Here is a 21,228-nt window from a genome sequence, read left to right on the forward strand (position 1 = left end):
TTTTTTTACTTTTGATTTTGAGGTTATTTGGCGGCAAATTTGAAATTTCAAAGTTACCATGCATTTTCTAAAAATAAAACCATCTTCCGAGTCACCTAGAAATCTATTAATACGCCCTTTCCGACTAATTTTCCACGCTTTACAACGCACTTTACAACACTACCAAAGATGTCCCAAAATATGGAGACTCAAACTGCCACAGCAGTCCCCACTGAGGTAATTAATTTAACAATTTTCTGTCTTTTAATTTTAATTGTAGAGCAACGAAAGCGGGCCCAACCTGCTCGAAAAACTCGCCAATTATGAAGAAGCTTTCAAAAACAATGCGGAACGAACAACACAATTGGAAAATGAGTTAAAAGTATGCAAAAAAAAACAATTCGTTCTTTCACAACACTATTTTACAGCAAAAAGATAACGACGTGGCCGACTTGAAAAAACGCATCGTTCAGTTGGAAGAAGAAGTCACAGAAGCCCAAAAATTCAAGGCCCAACATTTGAAAGACACGGAAGAGGTTGACGCGATTAAAACCAAATCTGAAGAGACTTTAACACGAGCAAAGGGAATTATTTTCGACAAAACTAAAGTTATAAAAAACCAGGAGCTGCAAATCGAAGCCTTGAACCAACAAATCGCCTCACTTAAGGACGTAGTGACCATCACTAAAGACTTGCTGGAGATCAGAAATTTGGAAATCAAGCAACTTGAGTCGAAAATTCAGTGCATGGAGGACAAAGTGGGGGCGGAGAAGGAACGTCATGACCTCATGCATAAAAAATTGGAGCATATGATTCGCTACAACGGCGATTTGAAACGGGAATATGAGACGCAACTTTGCCTGTTTTCGGCTTTGCGTGAGAGGTACAACGAGAGGGAGCTGGCTAAGGGGGTTGTGGATGACTTAAGGGAGGCCTCCACGAGTCAAACGAACGGCGAAGAGGGGAAAGAAGAGGAGAAGAAAGAGTGAAACAACGTGATAAAAATATAACTTGTTTATTAACATATTGCTATTGGATTTACAATTTATAGAACTTAGAGAAAAATGTAGATAATGTACACTATCAACATTTTTACATCGTCTTGTAAGAAACCAACTGGGAATGTACGTTACAAATAATTAAACCATGAGAAACTAACGTCTAAAGTCAATTAGACTAAAGGCCGATCCACCAATCGGCGTTAACTTTAAAAAATTACTTTAACTTGTATACGAGACGTAATTTATTAACAAGAATTGTCGAACTATCCTTATACCTTGCATCTTAATGGGGTTTATGAATACGTAAGCTAGTTCGTCCGTGATTGTTCAATGTAAAGGTACTTTAAAATTTCAGCCATAACACAAATTTAAAACTCTCACGCTAAGCTAGGATCAATTTTTGGTCAACGGAACATTTCTCCCAATCTATTGTGCAAATCTAATGGCAGTGATCAATACGCTGGTCTCGAGGATATGTTTGGCAAAATGTCACACATGAACTTCCATTTTGTTGCCTTTGCGAAGCACGCGGATCTGCCCGGGTTGCACTTCAGGCAAGCCCATGCATTTGAAGGTGAAAGTCACCGTTTGCGACCCGAAATTCGCCTCAAACCTAACATTATTTTACAAAAGGCGCTAACGCAATTTTTACACTTACTCTGTCGTTATGTTGACTTCGGGCGGCTTCCCTGTGGCGTTTTGCACGACCAGGAACAATTTCGTTACGACTTCGATCACGTGCCCCGTTTGGAACACGAAATCGCCCTTTTTCTTACTCAAATCGCTCTGAAATAAGCAACCAGTTGCGTCCGAATTCGAACTAGCGCTGTCTGCGTTGGCTATCGACGACTGGGAACAAAACTACCGCTAGCACTCTATTCGAAGCCACTAATTCTACATAGGGAGGTAATCGGGACTTACCGCACGCACGTGGACCACGGCCACGTCGTCGAGGAACGGCGACAGAGACATCCTGTAAATTTCAGTCGCAGGCACGCGATATTTTATCTGCAACGTCCGTTGATCCAAAATCAACATCGATCGTGTGGAAACAACCAGGAGGATTGGCACGAACTAAAAATCGTTTTTTTTACACACTAGTGCGAGAAATCGTTTACCTTGCCACTAGAACGCGCTATTTTATTAATAATGTCAGCGAAAACTACATATTGGTCGTTGCTCTCTAAACAGATTTTTTTCCATTGAATGTTTTGCCTTAGCCGAACGTAATCCCCAAGAAATGGATGCGAAACGCTAAAAATGCAATTTGTCATGTTGGTTTTTTACTATGATTACGGACCTTCTAGGATATGAACACTTCCTGTCTTTGAAAATAAAACTGGCGGTTACTTTTTCCCTCATGCGATTTCGCGCAGTTTGGTCGAACTTAAGGCGGTATTTACCACAGCGCCAACGATGGTGGATTTTTTTCAATAGATTATTACATTCAGCTAATCTGGAAGAACAAGATGGCCATTCTCTACAAATAGGAGAGTCGGCATCGGGCGGCAATAGTTTACAAAATGTTTGAAGAAATCGTCTTCGCTAAAATTACATATTTGCTTTATTTTATTCCGAATTGAAACGATTTAATTTACCTTCCATTGAATATAATGTCTTTGAATTACTCTAGCGGCCCATTCGACTTGTTTGCGGTGTTTTAACGTCCTGTACTCTTCCTGTGCCTACAAGCGCAATTATCACAAAAATATTGTAACAATTATGCAAGTTATCTCAAATCAACGAGGTTTAAAAGCGTTCAAATTTAAATGAAACCAAGAATTTACCAAAAAACACATCCGAATTTTTGTTTTGTCTGTTATGTAGTAAAAATTATTCGTTAAGGTTGTTTGCAATTAAATTATCAAACAGTATAGCGTAAAAAATATGTCTAGCAGATACTGGGGCATTGTTTAACGTACCACCCGTGATAATGACCAAAGGTGTTTACGTGCTGAAAAAGGAATTCCGCATTTCATTTCCTGTAAAGATTTCACATAATAGTGATCCAAAATCTGGCTGAACATGTAATTTTATTTGTTCTTGCTCAGAGCCGGATCAAGGGAGAGAGGCACTTACCTTATTAAGTCATCAGTGAATAATAAATTTATAAAAAAATGAACACAATTTTTATTATGGTAACATGATGAAACAATTAGAAGCACATTAACGGCGGCTTGAAAAATAATAAATAAAAAATAATTAATAAACCAGTTATTAATTTTAAAATTAATGTTAAAAATTCGGCATTTTTGAGTTTGTTTTTTCGAATTTTGCTAAATAATAATAATTTGTTTGGTTAAAAAACGTGCTTAAAAGTTCGCAAAAGGCAAGAATAACACATTTTTTATTTTATTTTATTTGTTGATAATACGTACTCTAATTTAACAAATATTTGCGTACCTAGATAAAGAAAAAATTGGTAAAATATTTGCGTTTCCAATTCAATAATAACGTGATAGAAAAAAATAATACCATTTTAAACTTGATTTAGTTATTTGTCTGACTAAAAACCTGAATTTTCAGATCCATTTTAGTTTTTTTTACGAAATTTGGATAAACAATTACCTCAATAAGTATAATTTCGAGAATTTTCGCGGAACAATTATTATATTTTTCTCTCATTGTTGTATACACTTTTAAACAGTGTTTTCAGGTCAAATTGTACCTAAATCCGGCTCTGTTCTTGTCGAATTCATTTTTTTTTATTTACACCTCCTTACCCGCCAACTCCTCCAGGCCGAAGCAATGACCATCTGACACCTCCTCAACTTCTGGTACTTCCTCTTCTGACTGAACCCTCTCCAGGATTTCTGTATCAAAAGCGCCAAATCGTGCAACCTCACCCTTCTAAAATCCTCCAATTCAAAAACAGTTCGTGGACTCCTCACGAACAATTTATTTCGACCGAAGGTAAATTCCGCACTTGGAATTGGCAGTGATCGTAAAAGCACTGAAACACCTTCTATGGGAGACCCGCGCCATCTGGGCCAGGTGTTCCCACAAATCATCTTATACCGGCAAAGAAACTGCGGATAGGCCAAGCGATAGCAATAGCCCGAGCGCCAGATTTGCACCGTTGGGACCAACCCCAGATAACGCACCTTAAATTATTTATTGATTTCAATTTTAATTCAAATCGAACGAACCTGGTGTTGGATGAGGGCCATTTCTAAAATGCGGGGTTGTTTCATTTCGTTCGGTTTCAAGCACCGGATGTAGTGAATCTGACGCGAGTTTAAACTTTTCAAAAGCGAGTTTAAAGACACCCGCAATTGGACTGACTTAGAGACTGGTCGTTTGAAAGTGCAACGTTTGGGGTTTCCTTCGGGAAAAAGCGATTTCATTAGAGGGTGATCGAAACGAAACATAGCTCGAGATATTTCTTTAGGCAACGAATCTCGATTTTTTTCCAGAAATTCGTGCACGTTGTAAGTGACAGTACCCGCATAATGACGAATTCTGTGCTCAAAAAATCAAATTATTTCGGTGCGATTTTTTTGAACCACTTACTGAAAACTATATTGTGGCAGTGTGGCATCGGCTGCTAGACAATACGAATGCCCAGCACAACACTGTTCGACTCTATTCAAATAGCAAGAGTCGCTCTGAACGTGCGATTCCTCCAACAGTGACAAAATGCCGTGACTTTCATGCTCCAACAATTGACAAATAACTCTGGAAAACTCATTTATGGAAAATGCTACGAACGTTTTTGATCAGAGTGGCCGCACCAGTCACAGGCCACTGGGATCAAAAATTGCAACCTACATGTTGTTAAAATATTCTATTTTTGCCCACTCGAGCCCCTCCCTGATTATCTCTTCTTGCTCCTCCTTCAGCGTAACATTCGTAATGAACTGATGCAACTTCTCGTTGCAGTAGTTGATGATAAGCTGCTCGAATGAGTTTTTCTCAAACACTTCAAACCCGTACAAGTCCAACACGCCCAAAACCTTACGTTTGCCCAGCCTTTGGCCCTTAATTATTTCGTTTATTTTGTTAATCAGCCATGTAAAAAGCCGGCTGTACAAAGTTTTGCATAAAATATCCCTGATTTTTGACGCTTCGTACGCGTTGAGGTCAGCTAAAATTCCGTCTTCAATTTGCCGACTCGTTAAGGCTCTCTGAAGCCATCGGTGCTCAGCGCCCAACAATTCGCAAATTTCGAACAATTCTGGAATTTTTTTGTCAAACGTGAAATAACGCTCTTGAGCTGTTACCGTATTCGTTACTGATTGCGCAACCTTCGGTACCATCTATGTTATTACAAGGCACAAATTGCAAATTGCCTAATTTTAACACAATTGCAATAACTTGGAATATATCGATAATGTCTTCAACGCTAAAACCCAACACCTCCAGTGCACTTTTCGTGTAAACGAACAACTTTTTATCTTCGTCGTCGGTTAAGGTCGGTTGGTTATTTACAGTTTGCAAGATGTTGTAATGCTCGACATTGCGTTGAAGTTTTAGGCATTCTTAAGAGAAAAATCGTTAGAAACGTATCAAATTCTCACAAAAAAAAACGTACTTAAAAGATGAATATCAGCACCAGCAAGTAATTGATAAAAAATATGAAAATTGCGATCACCTGGCGATAAACTCGTAACTCTGGCCTGAAAAATGCGCGCATTATGGTGAACAAAAAACAGTGGCGTACCTTATCCAAAAAATCTTGTCAGCATTACAAAAACGTTAATTAAGAGAAGGGGGCGAAAAGAATTGAAAAGTACTTACAGTGGGTCAAGTGGCCCCCGACCGGGTCCCCCTTGTAGTCAAACTCAATGTCCAAAAATTTACCCTGCGAAAATAATTATCCCTAATTTGTGCCATAAATAAAAACATTTATTTAAAAAAAATATAGAAAAGCAAATTCAAAAAAGAAGAAATAAACATATAAAAAACAATTGCCTTGTGTTACATACGGTATTAACAAAAAGAGAAAGCCTTCTGTGTTTATGTCAATATTTTTTATTTTATTTTTTTTATGATCAGAAAGATAAAGATAAAGGTATGAATTTTGTGCGTTCCCTTTGGTTCCGTCTGTATAATTTTTTAAAGTAATGTGAAAAAAGTATTTTTACTTACTAATGTAGAAGCAAAGTAAAAAATAATGACACAAAAATGAAAAGCAAACACAGCGAAAGAACAATTACTAAAGTAATAAATATTTTAACTTTACCTGTCTTTTGATAAGTTAATTACAGTTAACAAACTTACAAATCTGGACGCGTTATCATTTTTCATCGTTCTAGCATTTCCGAAAGCTTCCAGTAAAGTGTTAGCTTGAACTAGGCGGTCTTTCATAAGTTTAACTCCAACAATATCGCCCGAAACTAAAACTAAAAACTGTAAAACAATTCTTGCAGCTTCCGTTTTTCCTGAGCCACTTTCGCCTAATAAAAAATAATTCTGAGTTCTGTATAACTGTGTAAACAGTCACCAAACCTGTGACAACAATGCACTGGTCCTCATTTCGGTCATTTAGCCACCTGTAAGCGGACCCAGCAATCGCATATCTACAATTTTTACAAATTTGTAAACAAATAATTAAAACAGTTATAGATAAGTACATGTGAGGGGGAAGCTGGAATGGGCCCCTTTTGACGTACGTTTCTACAAGATCAGTCGAATATAAAGCTAGTTTTTTGTAGGGGTTAACGGAGACAAGCACGTTCCCAATGTATGTGTAGATATGGTCTCTCTTGAACCGTTGTTGTAAATTAGCAATGAAGGTATCTTCCGACAAGGGCTCAAGAAGTACAGAATCCCAAACTCCCACTTCCTGCTCCAAGTTGAGCATCGCACCGCCCCTTGAAGTACTGCCGCCAGCGCGGCATCTAGTCCTTCCACTTCTTTTCACTGTGCCCCAAATTCAAACTAATTTCAAATAGCAAATTTTAAATGACTGGGATGTAACTGGTGGAAAAAACGGTTCGGTCCATTTTATAATTATCGCCGTAATTAGAACAGCCGTCCCATTTTAATTAAGTTAAAAATTATCCAATAAAACTTTTCACTTGACAGGTCGGGTTGTGCCATTAATGTCAGCTGTCGCCTGTCAAGAGGGCACCAAAATGAGGCGCCACGTTTGAAAACCCACCCCATTGTCGGGGAAAATCAAAAGTTTTTTATTTAGGGTGTTTTTGGGCAAAAAAAACTATAAAAATCAAAATACACATTTAATTCCGTTTTGTTTGTACATAAAATAATAAATAAAGTAACAAATAATAAATACTCCGAATAGTGAACACTCTAGGTAGGTATATAATGGCAGTTTTTACACGTAACTCTCGTTCTGACTCGAATACGCCAGAAACGAGTCCAGCAATTTCGGCTCAACCAACTCTTGGACATCCTCAACACTGATCACTTCCCTCCCGCAAGCATCCGCTATTTTCCTCAAAGTAGCCTAAAACAACCGACCCTCAAACCACAAACAACCCCCAGAAACCAACTTACCAAAGTTGCGACAAGAACCGCATCGTTACTAAACCTCTCATTCTTCTCCCTACACATTTTGACTAGTTTTTCAACACCTCCAAGTTGCACAACTTGAGCAGCTGCCTCTTTCTCGCCACAAAGCCTCGACAAAGCTATGATAGCTTTCTGTTGCAATCTTTTCTCAACTTCCTCGCCAACACTTCCACTTCTCAAACAACACAACAAGGCTGGAATTGTCTTCAACTTCACCAGTTGTAATCTCGCCGGTTGGAGTGAAGTCATGTTGGCTAACAAAGTCGCCACTTGCTCTAGGAGATAGACGGAAGCACAAGGCCCTCGTCTATTCACCGCCTCCAAGAGTAGCTCAATAGTATTCAAGTGTAAGATGTGTTTGATGCTTTTGTTGTCCATCGTGGACAAGTTGGCAAGAGCTGCAGTGCACAAGAGCAGGTTTTGGCAACATTTCGTGGTCGAGAGGAATCTAGTCAAAGACTTGACCAGTTTTCTCGAATAGTCAGGCAGGCCTTTAATGCAGTGGTTGTCTTCAATCCATGGCGCTGTCACTTGGGCCAGAAGCGCCACGGCTTCGGAACGTTCAGGTTCAGGCCGAAAAGGCTCCTCTCCAAGAGTGTCACTGACGATTTGAATCCCGGAAAAACGCTCAAATTGCCGGACCGCGAAAGCGGTGGAACACATTGTTGAAAGTGCACGCAGGAGGAGACTCCTCATGGAGGAACCTTCGCATTTCTCGCACAGAATCAACAGTATTGGGATTACGTCATTTTTGGTGAAAATCTCAATCAAATGATCGTTTCGCAAGCACAAGGAGGTGATCCCAGTGATTGTGGCACGTAAATCGAGCTCCGAACATGGATTTTCCAATTTATCGACCAGTCGTTTGATTTCTTTGACCAAGACAGTGTGACACACGCTCTCCCATTGGGCGAACAGTTGGGACACGAGTGTTAAGAAATCTTCGTTCGTTTTCCTGACTGAGTCGTACTGTTTTAACAGTTTGGGGGTCACCTCTGAGTAGGTTTTGATGAAATCGATGATGTTACCGGCAAGGCTTTGGGCTAAAGGCCCCACGTGTTTCTTCTCACTGGAAAAAAAATTCTTTGGTTCTGAAAGAAATAATACTACAAGTACCTGTTGAGGCTTTTATATTCGCGTTGGATGCACTCCGAGTGCGTTAAAACCGTCCTAATGCTCGAAATGGTGAAAGTGGCCATGGTGGCCACCTTCTGGTGCAGTTCCCCGGCTATGGACTTGGCCTGGAGGGTGGTCATGCACTCCTGTTCGTAGTGATGTTTTATTTCCGTCATCCAAGTTTGTACAGCGTCATTGTCAAGTGGTTCTCTCCTTCTTCGAGTCAAAAATAAAAGACACACCAAAAAAAATGTAAAAACACCCTGATTTTCAAGGGTAAAAAGCAAAAAAAAAAAAACGTTAAAACACCACCGGTTTTCAAGGTAATCTAAAAAACTAATAAGGCCCCATAGCACACAGCCATTTTTTTAAGGAAAACGCCCTGATTTTCAAGGGCAAACAGAAAAGCAAAAAAAAAACGTTAAAACACCCCGATTTTCCAGGTAGCTAAAAAAATAAAAAATATCAAGCAAATAACCCGATTTTCAAGGTAATCTAAAAAAAGTACAAAAACACCCTGATTTTCAAGGATAAATAGAAAACACGCCCCGATTTTCAAGGGTAATCAGAAAAGCACAAAAATCGTGAAAACACCCCCGATTTTCAAGACATATTTTAAAATCGCTTCGCTCATGAGGGCTTCGCCGGAATTAACATTTTTCAAAGATTTTACTCTATAGGATAATTATATAACTACTTATATCAAAAATAGATAAAGAGTTATCTCAATCAGTTGTGTGAATTAGAAAAAAATAATGAAAATTCGGTGTATATATCTCTTATAATCGTGGAAAAGTTTACCACTTGTTCTTGACGGATAAAAAAAACGCTATTATAAGAATTCGTTCTGCTCATGAGTGGACTACGTCCACGGATTGTCTTTTTTTTCTAATTAGTCGCAGACTTGAGTCAGCTCCAGCTGACGCTAATATCCAAACGGTATTGTATCATAGTTTTCTAAAACAACCCTCTTATCATAAACAAAACCAAATTCTTTTGTTTCGATTTTATTTAAGAGTTCCTTAGTTTTAGTATCTCTGGTAATTCGATTATATTGCGTACTGATTTTACTGTCTTTCTTTTCTAAAATATTATTTATACTTTCGGAATTAATCTTTTTGGACGTTTCATAATTTAGCGTAAATCCTTTTATTTTACAAACAACTTTACCTGTGTTTGTTTTATAACAATAACTTTTAGGACCTGTTGATATCCAATCTATTATCCATACGTCTTTACCTAATTCGTCTGTCCATTCTCCCAATAAACAGTCTGTTTTGATAGTATTTTTACCATCGTCTATATATACAACGCTATCAGTATCATAATATACAACTGCATCTCCCAATTTATCTAACATTTCGTACAATCTTAGTCTTGCGTTTGCAGTTGTAAAAGCAGCTATAAATATATTGGTATTGAAATTATTTTCAACATAACAATCTTTTAACTTATAATCAATTTGTAACATATTTTCATTTATATCGTTTATATGTATATTATCAAGTCTGTCATCTAATAAAATTTCATAAAATCTTTTAACATCTGTAACATATTCTGTTGCACCCATATTTTGTCTTTGCCCAAATTTACCCCATAAGGAATTTAAGCATATTTTCGCAACAGCTCTCTTTCCAGGATTATTTTCTATTTTACCCAATTCAATACCTAGATTTTCTTTTACAGCTTTTCTATATTCTTCTTCTGATTCAAAATCATCCTGCCAAGGGCTTGTTTCTAATTTAATTTTCATAAACGCTTTCACATATTCTTTAAATAAATTTGATGATTTTCCGTAAAAATGCCAAACCTCATCAATAGTTATTATTTTGTACCCCTTTTCAATTGCTTTTTTTACTTCGTTGGTACACCAGGTTCCTCTGATAATTCTTTGAGATTCTGTATGAGAACATTTATCTTTTTGATTATTTAATTTTGCACACAATTGACATAATGGAAATGTTAGCTTTTCATCACCAGATTTGTTTTTATTTTTAACAGGTAAAACGGGGTGATACAAACCTTTTGGTGGTAAAATTGCACATTTTATTAATCCATACCATTCAGGATCATACGTACGAGGTTTGAATATTTTAGTAGGATGTCCGACTGGATAATCATCAAAATATTGTACTGTTGGATATAAACTGCAAACATCAATATATTTCAATTTCTTTCCTTTTACTCTCAATTTTGTTGCGTTTGTTCTTCCACCAAAGAATGCGTTTCTAGGATTAAGATCTTCCCATTTTTTAATTTCTTCTTCAATTTGTTTCATTTCTTTCTTATATTCTTTTGACTTTGTCCACTCACATCCCCACATTTCTATTAAGTTATAACCAGCCTTTTTTATTCGCTTACTTCTTTCTATTGTTTTCTCATAAAGATCTTCCATAACTGTTTTGTTCTTATTATTAATAAAATCTGAACTATAACATTTTATACAGCCATGCCAAAAACAACCATGATATTGATAGACTGTATTGGTTTTTTCATCAAAGCCATCAACTTTTGATCCACATATTTTCGCTTCACCAATGTTTAATGCGTGTTGTATATTTGGATTATGATAACTATTTAACCATGAAATTGATTGTTGAGAATATTGATCTTTTTTCAGATTATCAACAACAGCTATTGTATATTTCTTAATATATTTTGATCTATATATATCCATACAAACACCAGCAATAGTAATATATCTAAAAGGGTCTATATTAGCAATTTCTAGAAACTGCTTTCTTAATTCAAGACATCCTCTTCTTAATATATCAACATCAGAATTACAATAATCATAAAGTTCTTTTTTAAAATCAAACAAATAATTTTCTTTTCTTTTTTGTTTATGCCATTCTAAAAACTCTTCCCTTTCTTTTGGTTTCATAGAATTAACACCATAGTATTTTGTATCAGGTATTTTTCCAATATAGTTCTGATTTTCCGTTGTATTGAAGAAATGTGGAAAATATCCTTTTTTAAGTTCTTTTAGACCGAATGTTTTAGGGAAATTTTTTAAAGGTCCTTGAACAAAATTACTACTACCAATAATTCTTAAATTAATTGATTTTATTTCCATTAACATTATTTTAGATCCGTTATATACGCAGAAAGGTTTAATACCGTTTTCAACGCAATGTTTTAAAATAAAGTAAGAATCATAACCTTTAGAATAATGTGCGATAGCTGTATATCCTTTATGATCTCTAGAAATTAACCATTTGCAAAAATCTTCGTTGGTTTCGAAAGAATTAACATTTCCGCTAAAATCGTGGGATATAGCTAAATTAGCGATATGTTTGCCTGTTTCTTGCATTGCTTCATAATCAAAGAATAAATATTTTTCTGTATAAGAACATTTAGTTGTATGGTATTTAGAACCGCATTTAACGCATTTAAACGGTTCTTCATCATCCAACGGTTTTTTAGCACAATTTTTACAATCTTTACATTGATAAATGTGATATTTTATTCTTTCGGTTGTTTTATCAGGATGTTTGTTTGTTTCATCAGGATGTTTGTTTGTTTCATCAGGATATTTGTTTGTTTTATCAGGACGTTTGTCCATTTTTTTAAATGTAATATCATGAATTTTATATGTAAATCCTGCATTATTTTTCACATCTATCAAACCATTATAAGTCATAACTAAATCATATTCTAACATATAGCCTATTAGTTCATCACCCCTTTTAGCCAATCTATCTGGTAAAAACAACTTAAATTCATTATTCAATATAACTACAGCTTTTTCTTTACCGTCTTTAGTAAAAAGTTGCAAATCTGTTATGGTATATCCAGAACCCTTTTCCAAGTCTTTAAGTGATAATGTTTCTTTTCCTTTGTTTGATTGTTTGTTTGTTTCATCAGGAAAAGTTACTGTACAACCTTTTCTATCACAATTTTGACAACCTTTTACTTTATATTTATTATCACCGTCTTTCATTATTGTCTCACATATTCCGCCTTTTTGTCGTATCCATTGCATGTAACATTTATGTTCTAATATTTCAACTTCTTTATAACAATTTCGACATATTTCCCATCCACATCTGTGATCATTCATTTTTCTACCCTCTTTTACCATTTTGTTACCTTTCTTGTTATTTCCTTCTTCAAGCATTTTATCACCTCTTTTGAGTATTTTATTACAGTTTAAGCATTTACGAAATCTTTCACAAACTTCTGAATGATTTGCTAAACATTCTGGATTAAAACAATATCTATTGCATTTTTCACAATATATTCTTTGTTTAGAGCCTTCTTCATGTTTAGGTTTTAAGCATAATATGCATATTTTAACTCCTTTTTTGCATTTATGATTATCTTTATGTTGATACGGTTTATCACATTTTTCACAATAATAAGATTGACTATAGAAAGCTGTCATATTATTGATTGTATCAAAATGATTTCCGTTTTTATATAAATATACTTTTACATCTTTCTCTTCTCCAGAATAAATTACTTGATTAAAACATTCGGCAGCTATAACTTTTATTTGAATATTTAATACTTTTTCTATATTTGCAATATCACGTAAAGTAAAATATTCTTCATTATATTCTTTAAGCTGATTACATAGTTCTTGAGCTAAAGTAGTTTGTAAATTTCTTCCTTTTCTAATATATGTTATATCATTGTCGTTAAATTCTTTACCGAGTATTATATTTGTTTGATAAGTTAGTCCAACAATAACAGCTCTTGGACAACATAATCTATCTTTATTATTTATCCGTGTTATACTTTTCTTTGTTCTTGAGTCTTCAGCTATATTTAACATCTTTACCCCACTACCTGCGCCTCTAGGCATATTAACAACTTCGGCATGAAATGTGCAACCATATATATCTAAATCTTGATTTGAAGTTAAGATACTTTGAATATTGTTTAATAAATTATCAATTTCAGTAGTTCTTGATAACCCTGTGGAAATAGGATTCCAAAGATCAGGATGATTAACCACTATATTCATTAAATCTCCTTCTTTGAAATTTGTTTTCTCTTTTACTATTTTAATCATTTCATTTAAACCCTCTCTAATGACAGTTATTTTTTTCATTATTATGTCTGAAAGATCAGACTTGGGTGAATCTTCCTCTTCGGCTTTCAATAATATAACTTTATAGTAAACTTTATGTTTCTTCCATTTTTTGGTGTATTCAGCTTTTGTTTCTATTATTTTGATTTTAGATTTTTTTGAAAGTTCTGTAAAATAACTATCTTCGAAAGCGAACGGTTGATCGTTAATTTTTTGTAATAATTCTGCCTTCTTCATTTTAGAGTAACCTGTGATATTCTTTTCTTTGGCAATTTTTCTTAATTCTTTTATTGATGTATTCTGAGTCGACTCGTTTTTAGACATGGTTTCCTCTAATAATTCCTCTAAACTTTGCGACCCGATTTCTTTAAGAACAGTATTTAAATTCGCTTCGCTCATGAGGGCATTATCTGAAATTTGATTCACTAGATCTGTCTTTTTACTATTTTGCTTTATCTTTAGACCTAGTTTTTCAGCAATTGATTTTAATTTTTTAATATTGAGTCTATTTAATTTATTAAACCAATCGCCTGCATTGATGAGCTCTTCTTTTAGAATTAATTTTATAAGATCTAATTTAGTCTTTGAGTTATATTGCGAATAGTTTTTTAACCCCATCTTTTTTGCGATGGCTTTTATTTTTTTTAAACTTAGTTTATTTAGCACAATCTCATTATTTGATTGTGGTGTTAAAAAATATTTATCCATCGAGGACGACTCATGTGTCAAAGATGAACTCTTATCTGAATTCGATGACGAATTGCCTTCACTAATTTGTTCAATTATGTCACCCACTTTTTTTAAATCACCTTTAGTAAGTTTTATAATTTCTTCAAGTGTCATTTTACGAAGCTCATCTTTCGAGAGCTCCATTTATTAGAGAAAAAATTATTCAAAACATTTATGGATCAATATCCTTTTAAATCGTTAATATATTTTTCTAATTTTTCATGCCATATTTTTTTGAAATGTCTTTTTTTATACCGTATCGGAACATCCATAAAACATATATTGCAAGTAAATTTATCATTTTGTTTTTTTTTACAGTCATAACACATGTATCCAATTCCATATTTCTGATTTTTACTTTTAACAAAATTTGAATGAGATTTTATGGTTTGACAAATGGAACATTTTCTTAATAACGACTCATTATTCGGAGATGTTTGTTCATGATCAATCTGACAATCTTTATTCCCCATTTATTAGAAAGATATTATTTCATAATAAATGGCTCATAATACGAAAAGGGAACAGTCAGCTAAACAAAAGATAAATATAATAATTAAAAAGGATTATACGTTAACAGAGTCTAGTATTCCATCAGTTAAGAATTTAAATAATATGCGATCAAGACAATTAGCATTAAATTTTTTAGCACAAAAAGGAGACCCCACTTCTAACAATATTACCTTAAAAGAGTTTGCTAAACAGAATAAAATTGGTGAAAACACAATTAGGAATCAAATAAAATTTCTTACTGGTGAAACATTAATTAAACATAACAAAAAATCAAACAACATAGAACAATATAACAAAAAACAGAAACAAATTAAATCTAAACACAAATCAAACACATCTCAATCAGATTACAAAGCTAATTCTCAGCATACTGCTGGCAGTACAAAACCCGAAGAAGAATTTGATAAAATGTTTGATAAAACTATGAATTCTTTGACCCTGTCAACTCATGAGCCGTAAGCGGCGAATTCCCTGTCTAATAAATAATGGCACTAATTGATGTTGCAGATAAAAATCAGATAAAAATTATTCAAAATAGAATAAAAAAAGACTGTATTGAGTTTAACAGTTTATCTGTTGGTAATAAAGTTAAAGCATCTAATCAGCTGTATATGGAAAACAGAATTTTAAAAGAATTAGGAAATGCTGCGGTTGAAACAATAGAAAAAATGGACGAGGAAATTGAGTACAAAGATAATAAAATTAATGTGTTGGAACAAGAATTAAAAGAGGTAAATATTTATGATGAAGAAAAAATAAACGCGTTACTGAACAAAAATCCTGTTATTAGATATAACAATAAAGAACGAGCAAAAAGACGATTAGCAAATACTCTTTCTCTAGTTAATAAATGACTGGCAAGACCAGTCCAGTGTCGAAGACGACGATGAATACGTCCATGAACACAGCGAATTTATTAATCAAGGCAAACTTAAAGATTGTGGAATTAAAAAAAGAAAAGAAAAAAATTATATTTATTTTTATTTGTATTATTTCAATAATTCTTATAATAATGTTAATTGCATTTCTTCTTCGTATATCCCCTCTTTAATTTTTTCGCCGTTAAGATCAGAAACAAAATAAATCCAAACATTATATACGCGTTTTTCTACAACTGTGAATATTTCTTCAGTCCAGTTTGTTTTTAATTTGTTACGAAAAATATCAACCATATTAGACAATCTAATTCTATCACCAACTTCAAATTTTGGTTTTTTATTTGTTAATGTAATCATATATACGGTTTCTAATAACTGCCTTTCATTTTCTTTATTAACATCTTTTGGTTTCATTTTAATCGTAGAATGATAACAATTGTTATAAGATTTTATAATTTTTGGAAGTAACGAAAGCCAATTAAAACTGTCATACAATATTGGCTTGAATTTATTTCCTAAAGTACGGTTGAACCTCTCAACAAAGAAAGCTTTATTTTTTGTTCCAGTACTATAAAGATTGATATTGTACTTATTTAAAACGATTCTCATATCTTTATTATAAAACTCTTTTCCTCTATCAGCATGTAAATTTTTCGGTGGATTGTGTTTATCTTTAATCGCTTGTTGTATGATTTTTAAAAACGCGTTAGCTACTTCTAATCCTGATTTAGTTTTTAAAGGTTCTACCCATACAAATTTAGAAAAGGTGTCTTCAGCGACTAGAATATAGATAAAACCGTTATTGATCTTTTTAAATTTATTAAAATCATTCGGCTTCGTCTTCGACTCTGTCTTTGTTCTTAAAGAATAGCTTGGATCTTCTGCTTTTCCTTTTGGTCTATAAAAAACATAAATATCTATTTGCCAAGTATCATCAATACCTCTATGTTGAAAGCGACGTGTTGGGTATTTTTTCCTAGCGGATTTAAATAATTCAAAAATTAAAATATCTTTAGGTGATTTAGAAATATTATTTTTTACTGATTGACAAATTTTGCAAGTTGATATTCTTCTCCAGCGTTTATATTTTACAATAAATTCTGGTTCTCCAGTGGATTTAGTTTTTGTTTTGCATATTTTACAATAATCCATTTACTGTACAACAAACAGTAGAGATACCATTTTTATTTAAATTTACTTTTGTAAACGCATAATGAGCATGAAGGTCAAAGACTGATAATTATACAGAAAACTTAACTAGCATATAAAAAAAAATTGGAATTCTTAATAGATAAGGTTTATTATGGTTATAACCACCGAGATTTTCATCTGTGTTTACCTTTTCTTTTTTTATTCTAAAAGATAGAAGATCAAATTCTTTAACAGTAAAGGGTTTTGAAAGATCTATTGTTTCTTTATTAGTACTAATATCCAAATCTTTCAAATTAGCCGTTGAGTAGAATTTTATAACTTCCACATTCATTGGTATTCTAAGAAATAGTTCACCATCAAAAGAAAAGTCAAGCAAAGTAACAGCCTTTTGTCCATGAACTTCTTTAACAAAACAAATTTTTCCTACAAATTGTAAAAAAGAATAATGAATTTTTTTCATGAATTCAGTTTCCAAGTTAATTAACCTTTCTCCGTAAATATCTAGTTGTTTTTTATTGACAACATCATGCTTATCAATATCAATATATCGTTTTGTAGTAGTTAGATTCAGCGAATCTTTTTTGATCATATTATTCAATTCAGGTTTAACCAAATTTATAATAGTTTCTGAATCATCTTTTTTGATCATATTACTGAGTTCAGGTTTAACAATTTTTAAAACGCTTTCTGAATCATCTTTTTTAATCATATTATTCAGTTCAGGTTTAACAATTTTTAAAACGCTTTCTGAATCATTTTTTTTAATCATATTATTCAATGCAGGTTTAACCAAATTTATAATAGTTTCTGAATCATGTTTTTTAATCATATTATCGTTGACTTTATCCATAGCATTAGTCCACTTCGCCTCGACTGACTCTAAATATTGTAAATTAACAGCATCGCCAGGATTTTCTGGTTGTTTTACATTAACTAATTTGTGACCTGCGATATCATAATCACCGTTTTCTGTTAGATTAAATCCTATACCAGGTGGTCCTCTTGTTGACTTACCCCCTTTTTTTCTATTTTTTCTAAGAATATATTCAGCATGCGAAGCACTAGTCATTTATTGGTGTAAAATTCTTTCTATATTTCATTTCAGGAGTTTTAAAATCAATAGTTAAGCAATCAAAATTATTAATGTTATTTTCATAATATTCCTTGATTTTCTTATCCAATCCTTTTTCTCTAAATATCAAGCTTATATCATTACCATCACATGATGGAAATATTGAAAGATAATTACATTGTAAACGAATTGATTTTGGTACTCTATACCAATCCTGCGTTATATAGATCATCGAAGCATTCATTTTTCTTCCTCGTATAGCTAAATCTATCAGTTTCTTTTGATCTTTTTCCGTTACGAAATCATCAACAATAATCAAATTTTGTTTATCTCTATCTAATTCGTCTACATTGACTATGTCTTCTATATCTGACGAAAAATCCGATTCAATTATATTTTGAATCGTTTCATCATCAAATACATTTTGTAATAATTGATAATAAGGTTCTTCTAAATCTTTCGCATACAAATAAAAAGTATCAAAAAATAAATATTTTAAAAGATTGATAACAGTATTTGTTTTACCAGAACCACTTCGTCCTATAATTATCAATATAAATGGCCATTTTGGCGCTAATTTATTAATGTTGTAATGTTCTTTTTCATCGGTTTTAATAAAATGAATAGGCAAAGACGTATTCATTTATTTAACACAAATACGCACGCTTATCGCTAAACCGCGATAGCGCAGAAGTTAAAGCATCGCACTCCCAACATGAGCATTCATTTGCTGACTGTTCGAATCCTGATGACGTCAAAAATAAAAACAAAATATTTTCCAAAATAAAAGTTTCAAGTTGTAAAATAAAATTTCAAAACGAATCCAAAAATTCAAAAAAAATTTGAAGGGCCTTATGCAGACAGGAATCTACTTCAGTATGCAAAGTACTGTTAATTACTATTACTATTCCTTACTAGATGGCAGTTTTTTAATCACTAATATTAACAATATGCACAATCGTATATGGGGAGCGTAATAGCTCAGTTGAAATGTCGTCTACTTTTGGTGATCGTGTTACAAACTTTCTTCAAGAAATTCATCAGTCTTCAGATAATAATGAAATTGACCTTCAAATTATGCGAACAAAAGTGAGAATCAGTAGTAAATTACAAGATAACAAAATAAAGTCTCTGAAAAAACGTACAAGACAATTAATTGAAAAAATAAGATTAGTTGAACAGCAAGTAGACAACATGTACAAAGACATACAATATTTAGAAAGTATTAAAGTCCAAAACAATTCATTAACCAACAAGGAGTCCCTGGCGCAAGATTAAATTCTTCGTAAACTCCAAAAATAAAGTTGGTATGGATTTATAAAAAAATAAAAAAAAACTTTTTGATCAGTCCAAGGTTCGAATCCCTGTCCGGGAATATTTTTTTCACTGTATATAAATGACTAACGCTAATAGTAAAACTGAAATAATTGACGCTATTTTAAAAAATCGTGAAATAATTAAAAATAGGATTCATTTAAAACAATTTAAAGAACATTTAACGAAGGAAGAAATTAAAAAACTACAAAAACCTATAACTGACAAACTTGATAATATTACTGAATTTACGCAACAAATTCTTATGAGCGAAACGAATCCAAAAAATGTTTTAGCAATTGAGGAAAAGGCTCCCCAGGCCAAAGGCGATGATGTAAACGAATCGGATCATTTATTACCATTACCAAAATCACCTTCCTCCATAAGTTTAGATCCTAATAAAGATTTAAATTTTGATATTATTGAAAAACAATTTAAATTTGAAAAACCTTCACATTTATTATCGTTAGACATTAGAAGTCGAAATGCAAAAATTGATACAACGATACCCGAAATATCAACTAAATTGAAATCATTAAATGCGCACCTTACAAACGCAAAGAAATCACAAGAACAAGAAAAAATTGATAATTTACAATATGTGTATTCACAGTTGAAAAAATATAAAAGTGTTTTAGAAGATATTCGAAAAATTCCCTTCTATGAAAAAGGAAGCGGGATTTTTTCAGATCCGAATGAAATGGTAGAACGTCTTGATCTATTAATTGCGTCAAAAAATGCTGGAAATGATTCAACTGAAATATATAATGAATGCGTAGAAATACTTGATAAGTTGTTTAAAATGAAACTCATAAAAAAATCAGATCACAAAAAGATATTCTCTACGCTACATGCGGAGCACTAGTCCACTTTGTGGACGCTTGCTTTTTTTAAACTGAATAAATGAGTCTAATACACATTAGATCTAAAGAAAATGATTTTGAAATAAGTTATTCTGAAAACCCTATTAATTTATCTGGATTAAAAGGTGAAATTGCTTTAAAGACAGCAAGTCTCTGGTATAGTTGGGATAACATTACCGAAGAGTATAAAAATAACGAAATAAAATACAAGTCTGGTAAAAAGGCTCCGCAGACCGAACTCAAAAATAACGAAATCAAGAAAGAAGACGATAGAAATGAATCGGAGTGGAAAATATTAAAGTTACCAAATGGTTTGTACGATGAAAATGAATTAAATAATTATATCCAAGAATATTTTGGAACGTTTGAAACACCCCCGTTTTATTTTGATGTAAATTATGCAACTAATCGTTTTATGCTAATTATACGCAACAAAGACTATGAAATTGACTTTTCCCACGGTAAGATACATGATCTTTTAGGATTTGATAAAAAAATATATAAAGAAGGAATAAACTATGCAACAAAAATTGGTAATATCACCAAAGATATTGATCAAATCTTGATTCACTGCTCCCTAGTTTCATCTAGTTATCAAAATAATCTCAAAAGTGATGTTATATACGCTTTTACTCCAAATATTTCACCTAGATCTTTAATTAATATTGAACCGACGCATCCGAAATATTTACCAATTAATCGTACGGATTATATATTTAATATTCGCATTTCCGTTACAAATCAGCTAAATCAGTTGATAAATTTTAATGGAGAGTGCTTAAATTTTGTTCTAGATATTCAGTAAGTCTTTCTTGTAGAATAAATGGCACTTGTCGTTCATAGAAAACAATTATTTCCGAAACAATATGGGTTTGGTCTTAAATATCATAGAGATATTAGAGGTGGAAATATTTTTCAATCTATAAAAAAATTTGCTATACCTGCATTAGGCTTTTTATATCGTAATATATTAAAACCTTTTTGGAAAAATAATAAAGAGGATATCATTCAAGGTGTGACTTCAGGGATTAAAAATATAGCGTCTACATACGTAAAATCGCCGCCGTTTTCTACTTATAAAGAAGAAATTATA

At 33.0% G+C, this 21,228-nt stretch overlaps 3 protein-coding genes across 4 annotated transcripts; 1 reads left to right on the plus strand and 2 right to left on the minus strand.

Annotated features, from left to right (window-relative positions):
• Positions 1-57: 57 nt before the first annotated feature.
• On the plus strand, positions 58-1,137 carry LOC103312191 (uncharacterized protein). Its single transcript, XM_008192205.3, has 3 exons — positions 58-216; positions 260-361; positions 408-1,137. Exons 1-3 carry the CDS (start codon positions 169-171, stop codon positions 966-968), a joined length of 711 nt encoding a protein of 236 aa, XP_008190427.1. The 5' UTR covers positions 58-168; the 3' UTR covers positions 969-1,137.
• On the minus strand, positions 979-7,046 carry LOC659706 (myosin 1C). Of its 2 annotated transcripts, XM_064356249.1 has the most exons (18): positions 6,557-7,046; positions 6,432-6,502; positions 6,204-6,379; positions 5,721-5,784; positions 5,644-5,657; positions 5,515-5,599; positions 5,204-5,461; positions 4,752-5,157; positions 4,494-4,658; positions 4,130-4,442; positions 3,704-4,084; positions 2,903-2,962; positions 2,579-2,665; positions 2,281-2,525; positions 2,099-2,234; positions 1,902-2,054; positions 1,639-1,829; positions 979-1,593 (listed from the first exon to the last, which is right to left on the minus strand). In XM_064356249.1, the coding sequence occupies exons 1-18, from the start codon at positions 6,784-6,786 to the stop codon at positions 1,470-1,472; spliced, it is 3,159 nt and encodes a 1,052-aa protein (XP_064212319.1). In that variant the 5' UTR covers positions 6,787-7,046; the 3' UTR covers positions 979-1,469. The 2 variants fall into 2 exon arrangements, with proteins under 2 accessions (XP_064212319.1, XP_008190428.1); XM_008192206.3 differs by lacking the exon at positions 2,903-2,962.
• Positions 7,047-7,151: 105 nt separating this feature from the next.
• LOC659633 (protein inscuteable homolog) lies at positions 7,152-19,135 on the minus strand. The gene is made up of 3 exons (XM_965920.5): positions 8,577-19,135; positions 7,446-8,529; positions 7,152-7,395 (listed from the first exon to the last, which is right to left on the minus strand). Exons 1-3 carry the CDS (start codon positions 8,750-8,752, stop codon positions 7,264-7,266), a joined length of 1,392 nt encoding a protein of 463 aa, XP_971013.1. The 5' UTR covers positions 8,753-19,135; the 3' UTR covers positions 7,152-7,263.
• Between the last annotated feature and the right edge of the window lie 2,093 nt (positions 19,136-21,228).

Source organism: Tribolium castaneum, chromosome 4 (genome assembly GCF_031307605.1).
Source record: "Tribolium castaneum strain GA2 chromosome 4, icTriCast1.1, whole genome shotgun sequence".
NCBI lineage: Eukaryota > Metazoa > Arthropoda > Insecta > Coleoptera > Tenebrionidae > Tribolium > Tribolium castaneum.

Excerpts from the sequence above, each read along its gene's own strand:
- LOC659706 (XM_064356249.1), bottom strand. The coding sequence starts at position 6,786 with ATGCTCAACTTGGAGCAGGAAGTGGGAGTTTGGGATTCTGTACTTCTT. Across the intron at positions 2,526-2,578 it reads GACATTATATTCAATGGAAG|CGAAGACGATTTCTTCAAAC; the intron begins GTAAATTAAATC and ends ATGTAATTTTAG. Across the intron at positions 2,055-2,098 it reads TAGCGCGTTCTAGTGGCAAG|TTCGTGCCAATCCTCCTGGT; the intron begins GTAAACGATTTC and ends AACGATTTTTAG.
- LOC103312191 (XM_008192205.3), top strand. The coding sequence starts at position 169 with ATGTCCCAAAATATGGAGACTCAAACTGCCACAGCAGTCCCCACTGAG. Across the intron at positions 217-259 it reads CCACAGCAGTCCCCACTGAG|AGCAACGAAAGCGGGCCCAA; the intron begins GTAATTAATTTA and ends TTTTAATTGTAG. Across the intron at positions 362-407 it reads AATTGGAAAATGAGTTAAAA|CAAAAAGATAACGACGTGGC; the intron begins GTATGCAAAAAA and ends ACTATTTTACAG.
- LOC659633 (XM_965920.5), bottom strand. The coding sequence starts at position 8,752 with ATGACGGAAATAAAACATCACTACGAACAGGAGTGCATGACCACCCTC. Across the intron at positions 8,530-8,576 it reads GAATATAAAAGCCTCAACAG|TGAGAAGAAACACGTGGGGC; the intron begins GTACTTGTAGTA and ends TTTTTTTTCCAG. Across the intron at positions 7,396-7,445 it reads CGGTTCTTGTCGCAACTTTG|GCTACTTTGAGGAAAATAGC; the intron begins GTAAGTTGGTTT and ends CGGTTGTTTTAG.